At 36.0% G+C, this 24367-nt stretch overlaps 1 protein-coding gene across 1 annotated transcript in view; it reads left to right on the forward strand.

The window, feature by feature from the left end:
- The window catches only part of COL21A1 (collagen type XXI alpha 1 chain), a 116265-nt gene that overhangs the window by 70130 nt on the left and 21768 nt on the right, over positions 1-24367 (forward strand). The window contains exons 18-19 of the mRNA XM_050893487.1: positions 18193-18237; positions 18587-18640. Of these exons, the coding sequence (XP_050749444.1) occupies positions 18193-18237; positions 18587-18640 (99 nt within the window). The remainder of the gene's footprint in view (positions 1-18192; positions 18238-18586; positions 18641-24367) is intronic.

Below are 24367 nucleotides of genomic sequence, written 5' to 3' on the forward strand. Positions count from 1 at the left end.
TTTAAGGCCACCAGACTGCTTGAAGCAGAGGAGCCAAGATACCTGTAGAAATAGCTGAAAGCTTTGAGTGCCGAGAGCGAGCCAGCTGTCTTCAAACCATCAGTAATTCTTCTGTAGGCCAAGAGCAGTAAATGGAGCTCAGTTGCTGGAACGCTGCCTTCCAGATGAATTACATTCTGAATTACAGTTTGAATTGTAAGATAAGGAGATGCAGCTTTATACATTCAGAAATCTTTGTGGTATTGAATGTAACGAAGGGCAGTATGTGTTATATGGTACTGAAATCTGGTAGAGAGTTTTGAGAACTGGGAGATGGAAATAACACTCCCAGCTGAAAAATTCTCAAGTTCTTTCATGTAAATTTTTCATGTGTTCACCAAAACCTGATAAAACACTATGAGTAGACTGCAAAACACTGGGCAATCATTCCCGAGAGACTTTCTTCCCACTTGGCTGGCTTAAGTGAAGAACACACACAGTTCCTCACTTGGCTTTATTTTATTTCTTAAATATGTTATCCCAGAGGTGCTACCACCATTGCTGATGGGCTCGGCCTTGGCCAGTGGCAGGTCCATCTTGCAGCCAGCTGGCATTGACTTTATCGGACATGGGGGAAGCTTCTAGCAGCTTCTCACAGAAGCCACCCCTGCTACCAAAACCTTGCTGTGCAAACCCAATACAGTTGGTCTTTTTAAAAATAGCCATCTTATGATCCCTCTTGATTTAGCAAATAAAAAGAGCATGGTTGTGAAATGAATGCATCTTGAGACAACATCTAAGAGGCAACTGTCTAGGATGGAGAGCACAGTTGAACTGAACTCCAATTGCCTCCAGCCTCTGAGAGGTGTGGTTATTTTCTGGACAACATACTTTCTGGTGTATTATTACTGTTATAAATCCCCAAATTTATGAGCAGGAAAAAGTCGGTTGTAAAGCTAAGTAAATAATTCCAAGTGATGTGGGTTTTTTCTCTCAATAGTACTATTTGGAACTTAAGTTAGCCAGGGCATCCCAATCCTACCCACTCTGTGTAAGAATAACATTTGACAGTATGGACAAAATAATTTAGATAGCATTTAGTAAAGCTAGTAATCAAGCTCATTTTACTGATGACAAAAGTAGGCCATGCTGTCACTTGAGTAGTTTAATGGCTAGTCATCGATCTTACTGATGACAGGCTGTTTTGATAAATAACGTTTTTTTGAGGGGCCAACTGTCTAAAGGATAGAATAAATCAAGATTTATTTGAGCTTAATTTCAGCCTGGCTGTCCTTTTTAACATAGGTAGAATTTTGTCAGAGTTTGGTTTCAGTGGAAGCTGTGTTAGACTTCTCCTTGTGTTTACAATCACGCAGATGGGAACTCTGAAGTGAGTGCTTGTGGGTGAAGCTGGCAGGACATTTATAGCACTCTTCTAGGCCTAGCATATGCTGTCCTGCCACAAGTAATATGTCTGAACATTTGCAACTGCTCATGTTTACTCTCCAGATATCATATTTTTCAGAAATACAGCTGCAAACACTTAAAATGGTAGAGTTTGCCCTTAATATTTAGGTCACCTCAGATGTGGCCTCGTTTGTGCCAGCGATAGCAGCATAACAAGGCTTTCAGCTTCTGACGTGACTCCCACTGTTATACCTATATTCCCTATATTCTGTTGATCTCTTATAACTGCATCAGGAATGCCAGATCTAGATCAATGCATTCTCTAAAAAATGTGTGTTTTATGCTAGGGTATGATAGCAGAATTCTTTTTGAAATGTGTTCAAGATACATTAAGGATATAGAAATCTCCAACAGAGGTTGCTGTATTTTTCTTCATAAAGCAGAAATCTTTAAAATACAACATAGAAACTGGTATAGCCAGGTAGCCTGTATATTTGGAAAGCAAACCAAAAGTTAATGTAATTCTACTGCATCTATAGCCATGCTGAGATTAATAGAAACAGGAACCAAGGAAAGAAGATTCCTGACTTAGTTATATGGTAAAATGCAGAAAAAAAATTTTTTGGGGTGTTTTTTTCTTCTGTGTGCAATGTAATATTCCCCCCTCTCCCTTATTATATAGTTTTCCAGATCTCTTCCCTACAAACAAATTGGCTTTAGTGGAACCCTTAAAGTGCAACACCTTGAGGCAAGATGGCTTGTTAAATAGTCTTGTGTTCAGTGTTGCCTCTTTTGTCTTTCTTTGCATAGGTGCATTTCGTAGTGCATCTTTGCACTACGAAAAAACACACAAAACACAGAACTACTGGCAACTGTGTTATCTGTATACTGACAATGTTCCTTAGAGATCCTGTTGTTGGAACAAGTCCCTGGCAGCCAATCATAATAATAATAATATAGGAAATAATGATATTTACTTACTAAAATTTAAATGTAGCTGATTCTAATGAACTTTCTTCTTCAGTACAGCTTTACACATATTATATCACTGACTGTCATTCCATAAACTGACATATATAAATAAGCAAATATTTTGAGAATGGAGGAAATTCTGAAAAATTATATTTTGCCTATATTTACCTAGCCATGTGTACATTCTCATGAGAATCACTGAGGAGAGAAAAACACAACCACCATATTTGAGTGAAAAATGTGAAATGAATGAATGGTGTGTAAAGAGGAACATCTTTCATAAGATTATTTAACGTAGTTAGAGGAGATGTGCAAGTTTTAAGGTGTTCAAGTCCCCCTTCAATCTACAACAGAATCAGAAAGTAATTTTAACATGATTTCTGTACATTTAACTTGTTTAACTTAGGTAGACCATATGAGAGGGAAAGTAGCCAGTTACCTGTGGAATAGGAAGGGACTGTGAATAATGGAAAAGTTGGTAATTGTTTTGAACTATTCATGGAAGGAAATTTTAAAATTCACAGTCCAAACCTTTGCAATAGACAGTGGAGTGTAAGAGCTATGCTAATCTGTTTAGGAGGAAAGCTACTATTCAACTTTAATGAAATAGCTCAAATTTTAGTGGTCGTATTTATCAACAGTATTTGCAGAGTTGTTTCTGATAACAACCGTATTTGAGAATGCAGCATCATGTGTGAACACTTTGTCAGTCCTATCTTCCTATTTCACAAATAGAAGGAGCAGCACAGTGTGTTAGTGTTGACTGAAACAGATGATGACCACTGGCTGAGATAAGTGGAAGTGAAATACACCACATGTACACAAATGTGTTTTTCAGTGATGACAATGATATGCTTTGCTTGATGCACTTTATGTTGATGTTATGTTGGTTTGTACCAGTTACAATATATATGCCATATATATACACCACTTAATAAGGTGCCGTTTACTCGACATTTATATTTTATATCTGCATTTATATACTGAGTTATGAAATACTTCAGTTAGAAACAAACCTAAAACCTCTATAGTATATGTATGCAATAGGCCTTGTGAAAAATATCTTTCTTTCTGAAAGTGTTACTTAGTTTATTTTTTAATGCCCCTAGTCTGATTATTGTTGTATTTCTATTTTTAATCCCTCAGTAGATTAAAGCATAAAAATCCTGTTGTATTTCTGGTGCTCAAAAGATCATGTGTTGTGTGGATTTAATACTTGTGAAGTACTAAATACTCACTCAGCTTTTATATTGCCTTAAAGTACGCACTGCTATAAAGTAGCACTCTCTTTATAAGTAATATATTTAGAAGAAATTATTTCCTGTCGATCTTTAAGAGAAAAGTGATCAGGAGACTCAGCAAACTGGTTGGTGTGAATCTATCAAAATTCTTAGCTTCAAATCTAATATTGATTCTTTTCCACTAGTCTGAGATGCCTTGGTAGTAGCAGCTGAACTCTGAACACTGATGGCCTGCTTTTCAAAGGTGTTATCATTACAGTCATAAGGGAAGTAAGGACTAGTATTTGCTCTGCATATGATGTCTTGTGGGTCTCAAAAGAATACCTTATTTCTTTGTTGAAAATTCTGACTTTGACCTGTAAATACATTTATGTATAAAGTGAAATGGTTATTCAGGTGGGGTGTTTTGTTCTACATAAACAGCTGATGCAGTAAGACTTTAGTAGGCATATGCCATACATCATTATTTCTTTACAAGTAGGTTTGGTTAGTTGAATTAGTTTTTTAGTGATTGTTTCTTCATTTCTTCTTCTAATTTCTGAATTGTTGGAGTAGACAGGGCAGAGTCTTGCTGATGACTTTCTGATTGCTGGAGCTACTATGACAGATGTTGTTAGGCTTGTTCCCATTTGAGGAAGGGGGAGATGACAGCTTTGACAGCACAATACTTTCAATAGCTGTTCTTTAATTACACAGTGCTTGCTGTAAGCTCAACCATATTTTTATACTGAATGCAGGTTTTCCTGTCAATTATAACTTTTAGATCCACTTTAGGTGTATATATTTTTAGCAGACTTCATTTGTGACCTAGATTATATTCTTCATTCTGACTGACAAGTTATTTTAAGTAAATTCATTCCATACTACATTTTCAGCAGAGTTAATTGCTATTAAGAAGATAAATATGAGAATGGTGCTGTAAAGAAACAGGTAATTAAAGACTTCTGGAACTTCAGGCAGACTAGTCTGAACTACTCTGTTATTCCCAGTTGACAAAAAAGATATAAGACATGACAGCATAGTTGCTGATCCAAAGCGTATTGAAGTCAATGGAAAGATTCCCATTGAGTTCAGTCTGGACTGGGGCCACAATAAATGCTGTAATAAACTTGGACCCACTGACCTAATGCAACTTGGAAAATAATGCCTGCTTTTCTAAGTTGTAAAACTAACAGTTCTCTCCCATCTAATTCTCACTTTCTGTCTGTTCCTCATGATTTCTGATTTTTAAATTTCTGTCTTCACACACTGTGCAATTACATTAATTATATTAATTTTCTATAATTATATAGTATCTTTTTTAATTTTTATTTTGTCTACAGAGACTTAGGAAAGTATTATTTTTGGATTTTTTCAGTTAGTACCATTTCAAATTGGATAACTTTGGAAAATCAAGTGGAGAAAAGGTGGCATACCTTACTGCCATTTCTTTAAGACTATTTTATAGATGCAATGTTAACAAAGGCAATTTCTTGAAAGATGTAAGGAAATACGAAAGGAGTTGTAGTTGTAAGCCTATTATGGACATGAATGGCATGTGCTATAAATAGTTATAAACAGTACTCAGAGTAGTCTGTTTTACGCTTGTATGCTGTAGTGGCCTTTTTATGGCTACGCTGACACTTTTCTTACTAATTCATGTGCTGATAGAAGTTACATACCAGCATTCCTCCGCCATTGCAGCTGGTTTGTAAACATAGTGATAGAAATACCTCTGACCAATATGTTGTACCAATTTAAAATCTCCCTGCTGACTTGCTGAGCTGTATTACAATAAACAGATGCTTGTCGTTTGTTAAAATGTCTCTTAATAATTTGTGAATCTTGTCTAAATTAAAAAATCTGTTAAAACTGTGATTCTGAAAGAATTGTCCTGCAGCAAACATTTGAAGGCGCAGCTTTGCTAAAGAGCGCAGTAGCTATCTTCTAAGCACAAAATTAGTGGTAATGCTTATTTATTTGTATTCCATGAGTGATTCCAATGAACTAGTCCTGTTTATACACAAAACCACAAACTCTTCTGAAAAGTGTAATTTCTTCTATGCATTAAAATAATTTTGGGTATTTATTGGAAATTTTCATGTAGAGACTTTAAACTTGATATTATACTTATTAGTTATCTGTACTAGAAAGTGAGCTTTATTTCCCAGATGAAGTGCTTTGGCATAAGCTTATACTGTCTGTAGAGTACGAGCGGTGACACACATTGTTCCACCTGTGGTTTTTCCCACTGAGGGAATGATCATATTCACTTCATACTGCAGCTTCAGCATTCAGCTGTCATGTTCTCAGCTTGGCTAAGATGGAGTGTAGAGATCCGGTATGAAACTAAGAGTGTATCAACTTGGCAGTATGGATGTATACAGTACACATCAGATATCCCCTCTCACGGTAATGTTACTCGAAAATACATGTAGATGTTTGCCCATTTAAATGCTTGTGCATTTAGGAAACTGGAGACCTTCACATCAGTTGCAGAGACCGCAATATGCACATGCTTACAAACATCACTACCTTTTTTCTGAGTACCAGAAACTAGATTTTCTTAGTATTAATATTGTGGTGGGCCTTTCTGTAGAGATGGTTTATCATCTGATAAAGCTATATTTGAACATTATAGCTACACAATTTGACTTTTAATGTATTAAGTGGGAAAAAGTCAGTTTACTGTAACTGATTATCATTCAAAAGCATTTCCGATGAGTTCTTTTGTGTTATTTTGAGCAAATGATGCACAGATACATTTCAAGTATATTAGCTAACATACTACTGCTTGGACTGAAAAAAAGACATTCTAAAAAATTACTGGACTTGATAAAGAGGAGATTTTTGAGGAGTTGAATGGGCAAATCCACACAACTGTAAATTGATCCTGTATTCTTTATCAGAAATTTCTTTAGTCCCAAATCTCAGTTAAAAATTTGATTGGTTGCTGAATTGGCTTAGATTAAAGAATTAAAACTGTATAATCTGTGTGAGTATGTGTGTGAATCTAGTTTGGCTCTGTCTGAGTAGCTGATCTGAGAAAGTTTAGAAGTTCTTTAATCATTCTTTACTTTCCCTGTAAGTTTACTGAATTATGTGTTTGCTTAAGTGTTTAATCTAATTTGATCTGATCTAATACTTTCCAGGCATAACAGGTTAATTCACCCCGCTAAGAAGAGAATAACCGCTAAAGATCTTGAAAGTTATATAATAAAACTGGTATAAAGTAGGTGTGCCTTAAGTGATTAACATTCACTTCCTTTGACATGTGATATTTAAAAAAGGACTCATTTGCATTCTTTTGGATCTTAGGGCTAATAATAATAAAAATTATTATTATTATCTTAATAATAATACTTAGGGCATTCCTGAAGTTGTGTGCTGCTTTCATACATCCAAGAAAGGCTTTTCTGAAGTAGGAGATGTATGAAGAGAATGTTTGGACTGATATATGTTGTGTATTGGGCTGACACCTACCATTTTAGTGCCAGGAAAGTTAGTGTTTATACTTTCAGTAAACAATGTTTCACAAGTGCTAATTAATCTTGAAACAGCAACATCTCTGCATTATTCTTGCCTTACAGTTTTCTTCTTAGCTCCCACAGTTTTCAAGGAACACTTCAAGACACTTGTCAAATCCTTCAGTAATATAGATAACACATTGGAAATTACATCTTTAACAAAATGGATTTTGTATATTCCTCAACAGAAACATTATGCCTAGGATCAGAAAAATAAATATATGCATAGTGAAATACATTTGAATGAACTTCTGACAGCCAAAGTACCCAACAGTCCCTATTGGGTAGCAGTATCATCACATGATTTTGGCCTGATTTAGTCCTATATGCATCGCCTTTTAACCAAAACGTGATATTGCAAAGTATTTGAAATCGTTGAAGTAACATTTTTGCAGTTTATTGGGAAGAAGGAGCAAAAAATGAAAAGTTCTTTTGTAAAGGAGAAAATATTTGACAACCGGTGGAGTAAACATCCCATTTGTGGATTGTGGCAGAGGAGTTACACGTAAGTAATATGCAAGATATTTTTTTCTCTTTGTGTTGAAATATTTTGCAGCAATGCCAGCTTTATTATTTGTGTGTCTATGCTAATTTTCTGCTCTCACACATATTACAGAGGTAGGATATAAAATACCTCTGTTTCTAGTATCTATACTAATAGAATTAAAAATATTTTTAGTAAAAATAAATGGTCATTTAGACAGTAGATCTTATGCAAAAATACAAGGCATAGAACATATTAATTTAGTTTACCAAATCATAAGTGTCATTTTTGCATTGGCTTCATCTGTAATTCACAGCAATTCTGTTCAAGATTATTGCTTAGCAGCTGTATTCAATCACACAGAAAGTGTCGTGTATGTTAGACTATGTTAGACAGCGAAATGCATGAATATGTAATTAATATGTGCCTGTCCTAAGTGGCAAGTCACTCAACACTGTGCTTACTGTGGTCTTTCATTTTGTCAGGTCTCAGAAGCAAGCTACGGAAAATCAAGATGGATCTGGATTTTATTGTTTTAACATACGCTGCAAAATGGAAATATTTTGAATCTTTAAATATGTGTCAGACAAATTGTCATTTATGATAAAGATTATAATTTATGGTGAATAAAAGCAGAGTGTGTGTAGGTTTTTTTCCCCCCATTTATGGTGTATAAATGCAAAATTCAGACCAAGCTTTTTAAACTGTGCATTGGTAATTCCACGTAGTCACAGGCAATGCTATAGGAGCTAATGCTTCACAATGCAATTTCTGTTTGTGTGTGCAATTTCATATTTCATTTTTAGGCGCACACATTATCAATTGTCAATGGTTTGTATCATTGCATTTTGACATAACCGTAATATTAAGTATGATTTGAATCTTAGTAATTACAAATTCCTAGATGTATTCAAATGTTGCTCCATAGAGCACAGGGACATGGTACTTCAGGTTTCTAGCAAAAGTGCCCTCTTCTTGGTATGATTTGTATCTCTGTTAATGTTCATGCTAGAGAATAATCAAAAGAAGAGATGTCTGAATGCTTTTAACACATCCCCTAAATATTTCTGTCCTAATACACTATGAACACTAGGAATTAGCATTTTGATTTACCGCTTAGGTAAATATCTGCTGGAGTTCTCAGTGACTCTGGAGACCAAACAGAAACTTCCCTCAGCTGATTGCTATACTTAGAAACCAAACATAGGCAGTAGGCTATGAATGAAGAAGACACTCAGTTAGAATGTAGCAGCCATAAATATTTATTATGTCAGTTGAGTTCATTTACACATTGTCGTTCTATTCTGTGCTTCTCAACATGTTTATGGTGAGTTACTTAACTACAAGTAGAAAGAGGATTACCAAAAGGATGTTTGGCTTTCCTTCTTCTGATGCAACTTCAACAGGGTAGTAACAGGGTAGCCAGTTTTCTTGCTAGTCATTATTATTCTTCAACATATGGGACAAGCCAGTGAAAAGATTTGCTGTACCTATGTCCTCAGAAGGCCTGAGTTACAGCCTGCTTGAGAACTGCGGTCAGGGTGGTGATATGAAGCAATCTAGCTGTAACTCCTTCAGGGCTCTAAGTGCTGCATCTGGGCATCTAATCTACAATCTATACTCTGATAATTATCCAGAGCGGTTTTCATTTTACCTCATATAGTCAAGTAGACATATTTAGTCCATCTCTGTGTTATGGTTCTTCTCTGATATAAAACTAATATCTGTATAGGATTATTCATCCCATCATGAAATAATTGTCTCAAATAGAAGTGGTCATTTTCTTCTGAAGTTGCCTGTTTCTTTTAACTGGCTTAGTTTAGATTTTTAGATTAGTTAAAGTTAGTTGAATTTAACCCTTCCAGAAAATGTGGAAGAGAAAAACAAGCAAACAACTTAAAGAAGGGCTTATTTGTTATTTTTGTGTTCAAGTGGTAGCTGGGCTGTCTAACTAGTTTCTTGTTATGCTTCTTCCATGTGTCCTTCATGATCAATAGCATTGCATTATTCTTGTGCAGTGTGTGCTCAGTTAGGGTCATACCAATTGTTCAGGATAGATTATCACATACTTTGTAGTGTAGAAATAGGAAACGATATAGTGAAGTTAAATAAGGGAGTTCTGCAGTATTTGTGAGCCTTAAAAATCCTTTCATCAGAGAAACCACATTAGTATTGCTTATACTCAATATTCTTGCTATAAAGAAGGTGATAAAGATAGTTTTGTAACTGGGATCAGTTGGTTCACCTCTATTCAGGAAGCAATGAAGACAGTCCCTGTCTGCAAAGAGCTTTAAGCCTGAAATTGAGAAGTTGATACTCGAGTCTCAGGTACTTCAGTAAATACAGTGCTAGCAAATTTGGGGAAATTTTGTGCAGTTAGTGTTTTCATTTTTGTAATCTTTATGTATTAAAATTACAGTGAATTGAAGCTATGGAAAGTCTTGTCTGAATACAGGCTGGCTTCCCATCCATAATGAAACAAAAAACTAACCAATCTTTAATCAGAGTGAATTTAAATCCATTTGTAAGGCTTAATTAATGTTTCTGCTAAGATTAAAATATTATGATCGTATAAGATGTCTCCTTCCCAAACTGAACCCCCCCCATGACAAAAATACATATTTTTTCATTTGTACCACATGTTGTTGTATTGGAAGTCTTCATCATGATGTATGTTATGACCAGCATTTGGTTTTTTTTCAGATAGGTAATTTAAAAATATTGTATATTTGTGCTTAGCCATTGTTCTAAGATTACATATCACAAATCAAATAGTACTCTGGGCTAATGAAGCACAGGGAACACAGTGCTTATGGGAACCTGTTCTTAGGTCAAGCTTAAAAAAAATTTACTTTAGGATTTTGACACATTTTACTCGTATTGGTCCAATATGGAATAAATTAATACAGGACCAGCAAAATCGAGGTTATTAGATCCACTAAGACCAAGAATAAAGAAATGTACTACAGAAATATTAACACACCTACATATTAACACAATATTAAACACACAGAAACAACCTTTGACTGTTAGTGTGCAAATTAATTTTTGCTTTAGTAATTAGTTTTAGTAACTAAATTTATTCTTACTGATTGCTGTGTGAGTCAAGGTGTGATTTTCCTTCTTTGTGCTCTGGGAGGGTTTGATCCCAGTCTCTGCACCAACTTTTCTTAGCTATTTCTTAAACAGATAAGAACTGCCATGCAGACTAAGACTAAAGGAATTATCACAGAACTTTTCTCTGACAATGGATAGGAGTCTGTAGAAAATGATTCCCCCCCCCCCCCCGTTATTTACTGCCAGATTCTGTCTGTCAGAGCTTTTGGGACTTCCTTAGCCAAAAATGCATGCTGGCCCATCATGCTTAATAGCCAGCAATGGACCAATTTTCTAGTAATTTTACAGTCCTTTTTGGAACACAGTTTTACTCTTTTCATTTGCTACATCCTGTGACAAATTTCACAGTATGCACCATATGGAAAAAAGTGCATGATTTGTTGTTAAACCTACTCACTGCTAATTTAACTGAGTGGCTTCTTACTACAGGAAAGGGGGATGGCTGAAAATTGCATTCTTCCTCATCAGTGTGACCTGTATGAACAGAACTGCGATTCTTGTAGTGTCAGACAGCCAGGCATGTTGGGTGCAAGGATCAGAGCAGCAGTCATTGCCCTTTGAGGAGGCTCTGCCATCTTCAGCCTGCCCTCTCTTATGTGTGCAAGGTGCTCAAATTGTGTGACCCATGATAAGCTTTTCTCCATAATTTAAGTAGTGGAGAAATTTTAAAACATTTTGAAGGCATGTAACTGCTTGAATATCAGCGTATTTATGTGTAAGTGTCAAACATGGGTCAGTTTGTCAGCTGTTAGAAGTCAGTGTAAACTTTTTAGACAGATTGGATGTTGGTTTGCACAGTCTGTAAAGCTGGTGCCTGGCATGGCAGGCAGAGGGAGGGCATCGCGGTGTCACCTGCAGGGCTGGGGGCTCGGGTTTTGTCTGGCCACCTTTGGATCCACAAAGATTTGACAAGTCTGATACTCATATTATTTTGAAGGGTATTTACAAGAAACATTGACACCAGTTTCAGCCTGTGACAGGATATACAGAGTTTTCGTTTTCTATTAGTATTTCCAACTTTCAAATTACAGTTTTCCAAGGTCTGTGTTGTTGGCAATGCAACAGAGGTCACTGTGTTCCACATTTAACGTACGTGTGTTTTATTTTTAATAACTGATTTGCCAAAAAAAGTGTTTGCAAACTCTGGTCTTATAACTGCAAAGATCTTGGTAATGCCTTTTCCTTTCCTGCATTTAATTTAAAGCTGCTATGCTAGTCCGGTGGATGCTCATTTTGTCTGTGGGAATGCTTCTTTTTATTTAGCCTATTTTTCTTTGTCATCAATTCCAACTACTCAGTAGTAGCAGATGCAGCTTCATTGAATTTCTTTTCCATATATTTTGCTACTTTCCCCAGTACAAAGTTTTATCCATTATCCAAATTGGGTTTGTGTCTTTCATTCTATTAGGATTATCAAGGATTTGCTGTAATCTTTTAGAAAGTATCTTGACTGTTGTACTTCTATCCAAATTATGGCTTGACTTGTACTTTTTTACATACCTCCAGTAAATCTCTCGTGTATCATCGAGTATGCTTTTTCAAGTAAGGATCAGTAATACATGAACAGTCTTATTTTTCAGGTGTTTAAAGGGATCATGGGAACATGTGCGTAAATAGATATCTTTTGTGAATCTTGTTCTATTGCTATAGTTCACGTAATGTCCTTTAGTGTCTTCCCAGAATCAGAACTGCAGATTTTTCAGAGTGGAAGGAGCCATTTGATTGAAACATAATTCAGAGAACTCATATACACTAGAAAAACGATCTTTTTATCAGCAGTCATGACTTTTACCTGTTTTAAACCTGATCCTTCAGCTGACCCTGATTAACAGATACCCTGTTGAAGAAAGAGTAGGGTCAAAATAAGCACCATTTTGGCAATCTTCCTAAAAAGCCTATGGACTTTTTAAGACTGAAACTCTGGTTACAGTTTCTCAGTGCCTTGCTGGGAGTCTTTTGTGAGGCTTGTGTCACTGCCTGAATTACGAATGATCATTAGGGATACAGTTTGAATTTTTGTTGTGTCAATGGGCAATAGCCTAGAATGTGACCACCTTTTAACAAAAGTTTCTAAATGTTACTCAATGGATCAATTTTTTAAAATTAATATAATTTAAACAAGGTAGAGTCACAGCAAAATAACCTCACTGACAATGCTTATAAAAAAATAAAATATGAAAGCAGAAACTGTCTTAAGCGATAAAGTAAACCATAGTATTTACCAATATTCAACAATAGTAGTAGAGAAGCTGATAGATTTTTTTCCCCCCAAATAATGACCTCTGAAATAAAGGGTCTATGCTTACCTTACATTTTACTACCTTTTCATTTTTTCAGAAGGTCTCACTGTTTAAACAGGAAGTATTGTTTTAGCATAACTTTTAAAATCGTGATCATTTTTAATAGAGAAAAATGATATTATTTCAGGTATTTTTGTCTTGATGTTGAAAGAAGAATGGATAGTTTGAAAAACTGTTCCATAGTGATTTGTCCTAGACAGTATTTATCAAATGTTTGACACATTACAAAATAAGTCCAGATGTACTGTGTTCAGCGAGGAGCCTGTTTAAAGCAGTGTGTTGAAAGAGTACAGTTTTGTATACCTACCCTAAGAAGATAAGATAATAATAAGATAGTTATACTAATGTTCTCTCCATCTTCTTGGAGAATTGACTGCAAAACAGTTTGCTCATAACAGAGGAGCTTTTGGAAATATTCTATAATTTTGCATCTTCCAAAGATAGAGTTTTATGATAATGGATATGTTGTCTGTAGTCTAGAAACTCCTACTTTCCATACTAGGGCTATCAGCCAGTACTGAAGAATGAAGTCCTACCAGGCACTGAGGAGATGGGGAATATTAAAGACAGTAGCAGAAAATAAAGAATAGAATAGGCTAATAAATACTCTTTTTAGGAGTAAAATAGTTTTTGTTTTGTTTTGTTCTGGAAAAAGATTTTATGCATGGTTTCTTCTGCTGTTCACAAGCATACAGTCAAGCATGAGGGACATACAAATAATCCATGATACTGGCGAGAAAAAGTGGGAAAAATATTTTGAGAAATGTAGCTTGTGGCTTAAGTAAAAATGCTTACACCTAGTTGATCTGTATATAAGGCCTCAGGCAATTTACTTAATGGATTTTTTGTGGGGCTGCATGGAAAAAAATCCAGCTGTTTCATATCATCCAAAACAAAAATAGACACTTCATGATTAATGAAAGCTACAAGAAAAATTTTCCGGGGATTGTGAAACCATGTTCCTTTTACAGTTAAATCCATTGTATCTGCCAGGTATTATCAAAGAATGGAAGATTTATTTAAATTGCTAAAATTTGGATAAAATAGAATATTTATACAGAATTGTAGAAGTGTCATCGTTGAAACTCATCATCACAACAGAAACAAATTCATGCTTTTGGGTGTTCTGAAATCCCAGCTGTGGAGGCTGCAGCTGAGGAAGACTGCATCAGGGGATTTAGTTGCATACCCAGATGAGCTTCAATCTGTGATGAAGCTGTGAGACCCATGGCGAAGCATTGCTATTTCTTGCAAGTAAAGCATACCCATAGCTCCTTTTACCTTTGGATATCCTACTTTACACTTACATATCTTGTGATTCCTAGCCAATGTGAAGACTTTGTCAGAAGCTTTTGCTATCTGACCCTATAGAGACCTATCACACCAGGCATATACAAAGAAGCAAAGAAAAGAAAAAATAAGAGATAATTTTTGCTCCAGAGAACAAGACAACAAGGTGTGTGGGATTTAGTTGCCTAGGCATTGGCACCGAGAGCCATTTGAGATGTATGAGGGCAACTGCAACATCTGGCATGTATGACACACTTCTTAGAGCAGGCTGACATCTTTTTCAAAGGGTAGATCAGCTATCCCACAGCACCTTCAGTGACACCAGAGATGATTTCAGTTACCTACATGGCATTCAAGTGTCCCTTTAGGTCCTGGGGTTACCCTGCAAAGTCTCCCAGGTCTGTAACAAAAGCTTAGAAAGCTGACAGGCTTCTAGGTAGACATAGGTAACACAGGTTGAAAGATAAATGATTAAACAAGCAAAGGAGGCTGAATGAAGGGTAAAGACAGCAGTGTGTCAATAAAATAAAAAATCTTGGTTAGCTGCCAGACTGATACATCACATTAGTTTTTAGGCACAAACTCAGCAGTGTGTGATAAAACTGCAGCTGAGAATCTTTAGAATAATAGACACATTTTTAAACCAAGGAATTAGGTTTACTAGGCTATCTTGCTGGCTTTAAATTTCATGTGATTATAGCACTTGCTGATTAAGGCTAAAATAATGAATAATATTACAGGCTTTTATGGAGTAAGGGAAGACTTCACATTTAAGGGAAAATTTCAGAGAAAGGAGGAGAGCATTTGAATGAAATGAGGGTAATTGAGAAAGTCAGATTGATGATGCTGAAAGAACTAAGGCAGTGGTAAGGCTTGCAATAAACTTCATTTTTAAATATGAAGAAACACTGAATAAACCTTACATGAAATTTGATGTAAAAGAAGAAGGGGAACAAATTAACTGATTCAGAAGTGTAAGATAGTCCAACTCATGTAAGGACAGAAATCACTAAAGCACAGTAGATACTTTGATTTTTAGCTATTCTGGCTAGAAATGTAATGCTATGTTTTATTGGTATTATAACTGCATAACAAATAAATACAAACCGTTTAAAATAAGTTTTCTGGAAAGACAAAGAAAAGAAAATCTAGAATTACAACCCCTTTTTCTTATTTCATATGAACAAAATATTGCTTGATAGCTTTGCAAAGGACATCCCCAAAGGCAATTTTTTTCCATAGGCCAGTGAATCATGAATTATTCCGTAGCATTGATTCTGTTACTCCCGGTGGGTGGCAGTTTTCCCATTTGTAGTGGTTCCAAACATTGTGTTTCCCTTAGTGGCAGAAAAATTGCATGATGAATCTGTTTCATATTAAGTTTTGATTAAACACAGGCATTTGTGATAGTTTTAGTTACAATATTCTTGTCACAAAACCTACATTTTTATCCTACAAATGGAGTAAAACTAGTTGCTTTGCCTCATGCTTTAAAGTAAGAATACATTTTCTGATAATTAGAGTAAGGTTTCTTTGATAGTTTAGTTAGTGTTATGTCACCCTGTTAAACGTAACTTCCTATTAAAAGTGCTTATTACTCATGGTGGACAAAAAAATGCTCAGATTCTCAGGATTTGTACTGCATGTGAAATATCTGTTCAGGAACAAGACACATTTCCAAAGCTTGGTTTGGCTTTTGACCTAGAAGTTAGGGAAGAAACTCAGGATATCTGAACTACTTTTTAACCTTGTCTTCTGGGAAAGAGCAAATAATTCTAATTGACATAACCAGAGATTATCCATGTAAAAGGAAGTAATAGATCGGAAATAGATAATGAGAAGGAAACCAAATTTAATTTTTTAGGCATCCTGGAGCTGATCCTACAGAAATTAGTCTTTGTAATTACTGAACCATGGAAGCTATACAGAAAAATAACTCTCATGGGAAAAACTAATTCTTTGTGACCAAATTAGCCACTTCATTCTCCTTCTTTTGTGCCAACTGACATGTGGAAAATAACTGAAAATCCCCACCCCATGTACTCTGGGAATCACTCACGTTAGCATAAGTGATAGATTCATTCTTAGCTGAGTGAATGTCAACAAGCTGTAAGAGAATTTTAAGGGTCTGGACCAGCTCCCACTGAAGTAAAAGCCTAACTTCCGTGTACTTCAGTAGTGCAGAGTCAATCAGAAGAAAAAAAAGGGGGAAAAAAAAAGGAAATATGACTTAGTTTTACAATTGTTCTTTGAGTTTTATCCTTCTTTGCCACTGATATAAGGTTAAAAGTCTCGTATCAGCAATTTCTTTTAGCCAAGAAAGTTCAACGCAACTCAGCGGGACACTGTGTTTCTTCTTTTAGGCATGCTTATATAATGGTAAATCATTTGCTGTCTTGAATAAATATGTGGAACTGTCTTCTCTCAGCCCTGCAAATAGCATAGAAATGTAACCATGGAAAGCTTTGGTACATCCTTTCAGTATGAGAAGGTTGCTACCTAGTGGGAGGTTTTTTCAGCATATATGAAATTCTGTTTTGTATTACAGGTACAGATATTTATAATTTAGTTTTATATTTTACAGCTATAGAAATTAACTGTTAAATCATTATACTGAGAACTCATGGACAGGTCTGGAAGTTGCTAAATGTGATGAAAAATATACCCTATTTCCCATCTCTTTATTTGTGCAAAACATCTAAGATGGTTTTGGACAAAAGTTTAGCAAGAAGAGTTATGTTACACAGTGTGAGTAGAAGTCTCAGAATGAGACATTGTTTTCCAGTTCTTTTTATTGTATTCTTTGATCTCTTCTTTTAATGATAGGTACATTGGAATTTTGATGACCTGTAAAATGCTCAGGATGTCATTGTTAACTCATGTGCCATTGACCAATGAACTGTTTCTGCTTGATGGGGTCATTATTAACTAGAAGTTGGGTGTAAACTGCAAAACAATGGAGCTGTCTTTTCCAAGCCAATGTTGCACAGATGTAATCCATATGGAAACTATCAGGTTATTCTTGGTTGTTACATTCATGTTAATTTTTTTCCCATGGAATGCATTTGTTTTGGTGGTGTCTAGAACAGTCCTCTTGTTTTCACTGCAGCATATTAATTTCAATATTAGATTAAAATGTAAAGTCTGTAAGCCAAATTCTTGCTGCAGATTAATAATGGTACAATTAAGAGTAATGTCTGTCCAATAAATTTGAATAGTTTTACTTGAGAGAAAAAATAGATTAACTGAATGTAGACTACCGTTTTAAGTATTTATGGAGTTTTGCTTTAAAACTGAATTATATTCATTTAAATGATCACTGTAAGAAAGCTGTGAGATATACTGTAGAGCTAAATGAGCAGTGATGATGAGGAAATTACAGAGATCTTCAAGTATTTATGGAGGTGGAAGCTAACATACATCAAATATAATTATAGCTATCTTTTGTGTTGTGTTACAATCACTGTATTTTAGATAGGAAAACAGGATTTGTCATACTCATTGTCCTATTGACCAGGAATTTTGCTCGATCTTACGTGGGAAGTCTTATGGATAATGAAAAGTGGTTTGTTACCCAGTCAGGGTAAAGCATTGCAGGCCTTGGTGGGCAACCGGGAGCATGTGAGCCTGCCCAGTGGCAGACATGGACTCCTGGCACAAAAGCACAAAAGACTGAACGTTAGTGTTTCATTGTATCCCCAGATGAAACTGTTTGCATGTTTCCAGCTGAAGCTCTTTTCTCTTATTTGTTTTTTTTAATTTTCTATTTCCTGCCCATATTTTGAACCCCAATCATATGGAAAATGTTAAATTTATGAGAACATGAAGGGAGAGGTTATATATTATTTTCTGGAGAAACTTCCATATATTTAAAAGGTTTTCTTTTTGCCCCTCAGGGAATTCCTGGAATCCCTGGAAATCAAGGAGCAAAAGGACAAAAGGTATTATTAATAGTTCAAAACACAGTTAAAACCTGTGCATATATATACCCATTCCAAAGTAAGGATTCAGTCTGTGCTCAGAGGAGAGTTTTCATAGTGGGGATTTAGGACATCAAATCATGCTGCAAATGAATGGAGACATGCTCCAAATTCTTTGTGGCATGTCTGAAAATCTCTCATTAGGTTTTATTTCAACTGTTCCAGAAGGATTTAAAAATAACAAAGTTAATTTCATAATACTTGGAGAAATCTTAACTAAATAAATCTGCATAATTAAAGAATATTTAACAAATTTGATAACTATACATACATTAATCACAGAATTCTTCTCTTTATGTAAAAAATATAGGGTGAAATTGGACCACCGGGTCAACCAGGAGCAAAAGGGTCACCAGGGGATACTGTAAGTTTGCAAAATGGTGTTATTACAAACAAATAATTCTGATGCTGTCATTCTCTACTTGTAATAAGCAAACAAGCAATGGCAAATACAGTACCAACCTAGCATTTTCAGGTTGGCAAATATGATCAGACTAAGTCTAGTCTCTGAATTCCCCCCAAAATATTATATACCCTCTTTTCTTTTAAAATTGATGATTTTCTGACTGTACATTTGATAAACAAATCCAGCAAACACATTAGTCTGAATTTACTCTCTGAATTAATTAACTTTGAATTAACTTTGAAAGTACTCAAGTAAATTTATTTTGAAAGTTAAGACCGACTTAAATATTGTCATAGTGTGCAATGGATTTCTGAAGATGAATTTCAGGATGCTTTTGTGGTAGTGCTCTTTTGACAAAGACTGTGAGAATAGCTGAGATCCCAAACTGCTTAAAGAGAGATTTTTATTTTGGAATGTAGGAAACTGAAAATAACTAATTCTTTTTGGACAGTCCAGCTTACCACATCTTTGTTACTGAGTTGGGTGATTTCCGTGTTCTTTATAATCCTTTAGAAATCACAATAGTAAAATAATTGTCTGAAAGTTGGTGCACGTATATATAGACTCTAAAAAACGGAAATTTGAAAGGCAAAAGGGACAGCTGCTTAAAACTAGTTAGAGATCTTTCATTAATTAGTAGGAATTTCATCATTGGTTGAACATATGCTGCCTTAAAAAATAATTATCTTTTCTATTGAAAAGTTCAACAATGTTTACATGGTTCCATAATTAATCATCCTCACTGTTAACATGTCTTTTTGCAGTTTTTGTTTTGTGCTTATTTTAGCGTCTTTGCTGACATATTTTATCTTCTTTGCTGACTAAAATGCTTCTGACTTTTCTGAGAGATACATGGCTTAGCATCATAAATAAGCTGTTTACTGTGACTTTTTATTTAGTTAAAGAACCTATGTTTCACCCTATATTCGACCTCAAGCAGATCAATATAGACTATTACTGCCAGAATGAAGTAAATACTGTAGAGAATTAAGTACAGAATTAAGACTGATGCTATTATCTCCATGGACAATGGAGCACTAAATGACTAAAAATTTTTAACCTTCTAAGATATTTGTTGTTTATTCTTAGTGTATATAGCCATATGGTAGTGTAAGAGATTTTATGCAGTTGTATTCAGGCTACAGAATTAGTAACACTTGTCAGGGAAAAAATTAGATAACATTTCTTGATTTGTAGCTGAATGGCATATGCAAATGTTTTAATGTGCGACAACAATGGGAAGAAGATCACTTGCTTTTTTCTTGCCTTGAGATTCACTATATGTTGTGCATCTAACAGGCTTGTCCATGCCTGGTCCAAATAGAAGAAACTTCAGTTTCTCAGGAAGCCAAGCAAGCAGTTCAGTGAAAATATTTAATTGGAAATTTCAGCATTTCTGTAGTGTTATTACTGGGATAAGTATGATTACATGGGAAACTGTAAGATACTGCTTAATTTCTTTAGCTTGGAAAATGCATTTGAAGATGAACAATCACCGAGTCCAACTCTGTGAATTTGATTTTGATAACAAGTGATCAGTTTTCTAATATCTGAACTGAGAAGAAGTATCAGATTCTTATAAATGCTTTGATAGCATTGCTTTGATAAATAAGAGACTAACATATAAACACTTTTTACAAAAATTAATCTCAGAGCAATAATTCTCTTGCTAATTAATTCTGTCTGAAATGGAAGGGTGAAAGGAAGTAAGTAATAAATGAAATTATCTGGACAAAGCTGAGGGATTTGAATAGCAGCAAGAAGGAAATGCTCTGGATAGAGCTTCAGAAAAATCATTAGAAATAAGCAGATGGCATTCATGAAATGGAAGAAGAGACTGAGAAGCTTAGATAGTGATGCCTGCATTATAGGTACAAATGGCACTGACCATTTTATTCCTAAATAGGGAAGCTATGGTTAGAATTCGCAGTATTCCTTCTATCAGCAGCAAAAGACAAGGCTATGTGTCGTGGTTTAACCCCAGCCGGCAACTAAGCACCACGCAGCCACTCGCTCACTCCCCCCCACCCCTGGGATGGGGGAGAGAATCAGGAAAAAAAACTCGTGAGTTGAGATAAAGACAGTTTAATAGGACAGAAAGGAATGAAAAACAATGATAATGATAATAGTAATACGACAATAGTAATACTAAAAGAATTAGACTATACAAAGCAAGTGGTGCACAATGCAATTGCTCACCACTCGTTGACCGATGCCCAGTTAGTTCCCGAGCCGCAATCCGCCCCTCCCAGCCAACTCCCCCAGTTTATATACTGGGCATGATGTCATATGATATGGAATAGCTCTTTGGCCAGTTTGGGTCAGCTGTCCTGGCGGTGTCCCCTCCCAGCTTCTTGTGCCCCTCCAGCCTTCTTGCTGGCTGGGCATGAGAAGCTGAAAAATCCTTGACTTAGTATAAACACTACTTAGCAACAACTAAAACCATCAGTGTGTTAACATTATTTTCCTACTAAATCCTAAACCCAGCACTATACCAGCTACTACGAAGAAAATTAACTCTGTCCTAGCTGAAACCAGGACACTATGGCAAATGTAGGTTTTTAGCCCAGCGGTGTATTTGAAGTGAGGGAATTGTGGGTAAAAGCTGTGAACTGTTCTCTCTGCTGCCCTTGCCATTACTTTAAGCTTCTTGATATTTTGACAACAGGTGAGAGAACATTGCTACAGGTTCTTGGATTTTGGCAATTGTTAACAGATTGCATCGTTCAGTTTCATAACTTGTCTATCTCTCAATTTATCTACCCCATCTCTTTTCAAGGTCTTTCCCTATGAAAATGCTTTATCAGTAGTGAACTTCCTCTTGACATCCAGCCATCAGGCTGGATTTCATCCATTCCAAAAGACAAAGGGGTTTCAGATGCCACTTTGTAGTGTTAAAAGTAGAAGAAAGGGAGAGGGCCTATTCTGAACTTAAAGAAATCCATACTTATATCTGCAAGGTCAAATACAGGATAGTCAGTGGCTCTCTAAAAGGGGCTCGATGTTCATTCCTCAGTCATCAGGATGCCTACTGTCACACTGCTAAGCCCATCTTAGTGTCAGTATCTACCTCTCATTGCAGGACAGGTTGTTGTGGTGGCTTGTGCCTCATTTTGGTGGGTGACAGGAACCTTGAAGAAGGAGGATGCCAAGGATCTCAGTGTGGATCTTTTGATCCTCTGTCTTTCTTAGTTAAGGTTACCATCTTCTAGAGTACATAAGGGCAGACCTGATATCAAAATTATTTGGGGCTTACATCCTGCTGCATCATTCCCCCTAAAGAGAATCCATGTTTGGATGGAGGTTAGCAACACATATGTCTGACCATCTTGGTACGTGCAATCTTGCGTAACTATGTGTTGCTGTGTGCCAAATTAACCTAGTGCTGGAATGTTCCTCAGGGTATGGCACTTCTCTGTCCAGATTGTCACTGGTGCATGTTTCCCTCCTAAGACAGAAAGGGTACCCAAAACCAGGAGTCTTTTTTTCTCCAGAGAAAAAGAAAATACACATTGATGTATTGGAATTCAGAGCTTTAGGAGGAGTTTGTTTATGGGGAGCCCAGGTTAAGGGCTCACTATAAGAAACAGTGAGTGGAAACATGATCGTTTCCATCCCCAAGCAAAGTAATGAAGGGGTTTTTCTTCTTTTCTGGGAAGATATTGCAATTATTTTGTCAGATATCTGAGTCACATATGATTCTTGAACATGATGTCAGACATTCTCATTCACTTCAGTATATTGAATCAGGAGTGGGAAATTTGTTCTTGATGTCGTTAAATGAATGAGGTTTTCCAAAATGTTGTCTGTTTTGCCTTCAACTGGAAATACAGTCTGCTTTCCTTTAGAGTTCTACACTTTTGGAGTTGAAGTCACAGAGAGAGATAATGCTTTATGCCTTTTCCATGGCTGTCTAAGGATCACCAAAAGATGAAGTCAGATGCAGTTTACCAGATTTTGCTTACATCTGGCCACCTAAGACAGTTTTGGTTTGTGGATTTTCTGAGCTTGGTGATAAGGGGTCCTATGCTCTTCTCACACCCAGCAGACCTGACAATAAAGGATTTAGAGAAGTCTGTGCTCCAGTCACAACACATGTGGATGCTGGATGGTTATTTCTAGAAAGAGCCTGTTTTTCTCCAATTACTCCTGGTAGTAAGAGCAATATATGCCTACCTGGCTAAATGGAACATGTACTTGGCCTAAGGCTTATCTAAATCTGAGTCCTCTCTATCCTTGCTATTTTTGATTATATCTTAGTGTTCAAGTTTTCATTATGTGCATCAGTTCAGTTAAAGTCCTTTCAGCATCTGTAACTCCCGTTGCCCTCTCCCTGAAAGCATGTCTGTATTTTTTTCTGCCCCAAATTTATTGGGATTTTGTTATTTTATATGGGATTATTTGGTTAGTTATTTGGTAAGAAGGTCTTTTATAGATTTGATAGAATGTTATGTCCATTGTGGGAAGACTTCTTGTTTTTCACTGGCCATTTATTCTCTATTTTTCTGTGAAGGTTGCCTTTTCTCTCTAGTCAGAAGGTCGATGAACTTCAGATACTTAAGGCTGAGTAGTAGTCTAACTTTACTTTTCAGAGAGAATATATTTGCAGACCCCTCCCAAGTTTCTATTTGATCTTGCATCTCAATTGCACTTAAATCAGGTGCTAGGCTTCATTTGTAATCAGTCAAGTTGTTCAGACCTCCAAAGGGAGGAATGATCACACACCCTGTAAGTCAAGGCTTGCTTCTCCAGTCATGTAGGTCTATCCCATCACAAGTAAACCTCACCATTTTTGAGGTGGTCTTTTGGTTTTGATTGTGCACTTGTCAGAATGATGCTGATTCCACAAAGGACTCTTAAATCTTTACTTTGGCATGCTCTGATTGTGCTGAGTACTGCTTAGTTATGTGGACTCCAAATGGATATGTGGATTATCACTTGAAGAAGCTGAGGAGGTTGTTAAAGTGTAAATAGACTTTTCAAAGTTGTACTGTCCACAGATCTCATCTTCTTTCCTATTTCTTTTCTTTTTCACTTTATTGTTTTTCATCAAAGAAAATTCAGAACAACTAAGGGTGTGGTTTGTGCTTTCTCCTATATCTCTGTAGATAACCACAGACAAAGGAGAGAGCCCTGAACTTGCTCTCTGAATAATGCTAGGTTAAAAAAAACTTGACTCTGGTTTCCAGATAACAAAGATTATATATAGGCATATGAATGTCTATAAATGTATTGAAGAGCTCACTTTTTCCATGCTCACAGTTCCTTAATAAAATATATGATCAGTTAAAACCAATGCAGTCGTGGTTGGACAGAAAGATTGAAACCGATTTTGGGTTTTACAAATTCTGGGCCACTCTGTCACCCAGTGCATTCAGAATTTCCTGCACAATGTACAGCTACCCTGCATCCACCCAGCAGCTCTTCCTTTCCTGATTCTGCCACAGGCATGACCACTACATTACAGCTGTCAGAAGCCCTTTTGTATAAAGTGAGTACACCAGTTAATTTTCTTTTCATGAACTTAAAGGACTTTTTCAGCCACCTAAAGATCATCTCTGGAAAGAATAAATTTCCTTGACAACCAGTTATTGCAGTTGTTTAGATCAAATTTGGACAAAACATTGCCTGAACTGGAAGTTCAAATGTCCCTACTCCTAGTTAACATATGCACATTTGGTCTCT

Source organism: Gymnogyps californianus, chromosome 3 (genome assembly GCF_018139145.2).
Source record: "Gymnogyps californianus isolate 813 chromosome 3, ASM1813914v2, whole genome shotgun sequence".
Taxonomy (NCBI): domain Eukaryota; kingdom Metazoa; phylum Chordata; class Aves; order Accipitriformes; family Cathartidae; genus Gymnogyps; species Gymnogyps californianus.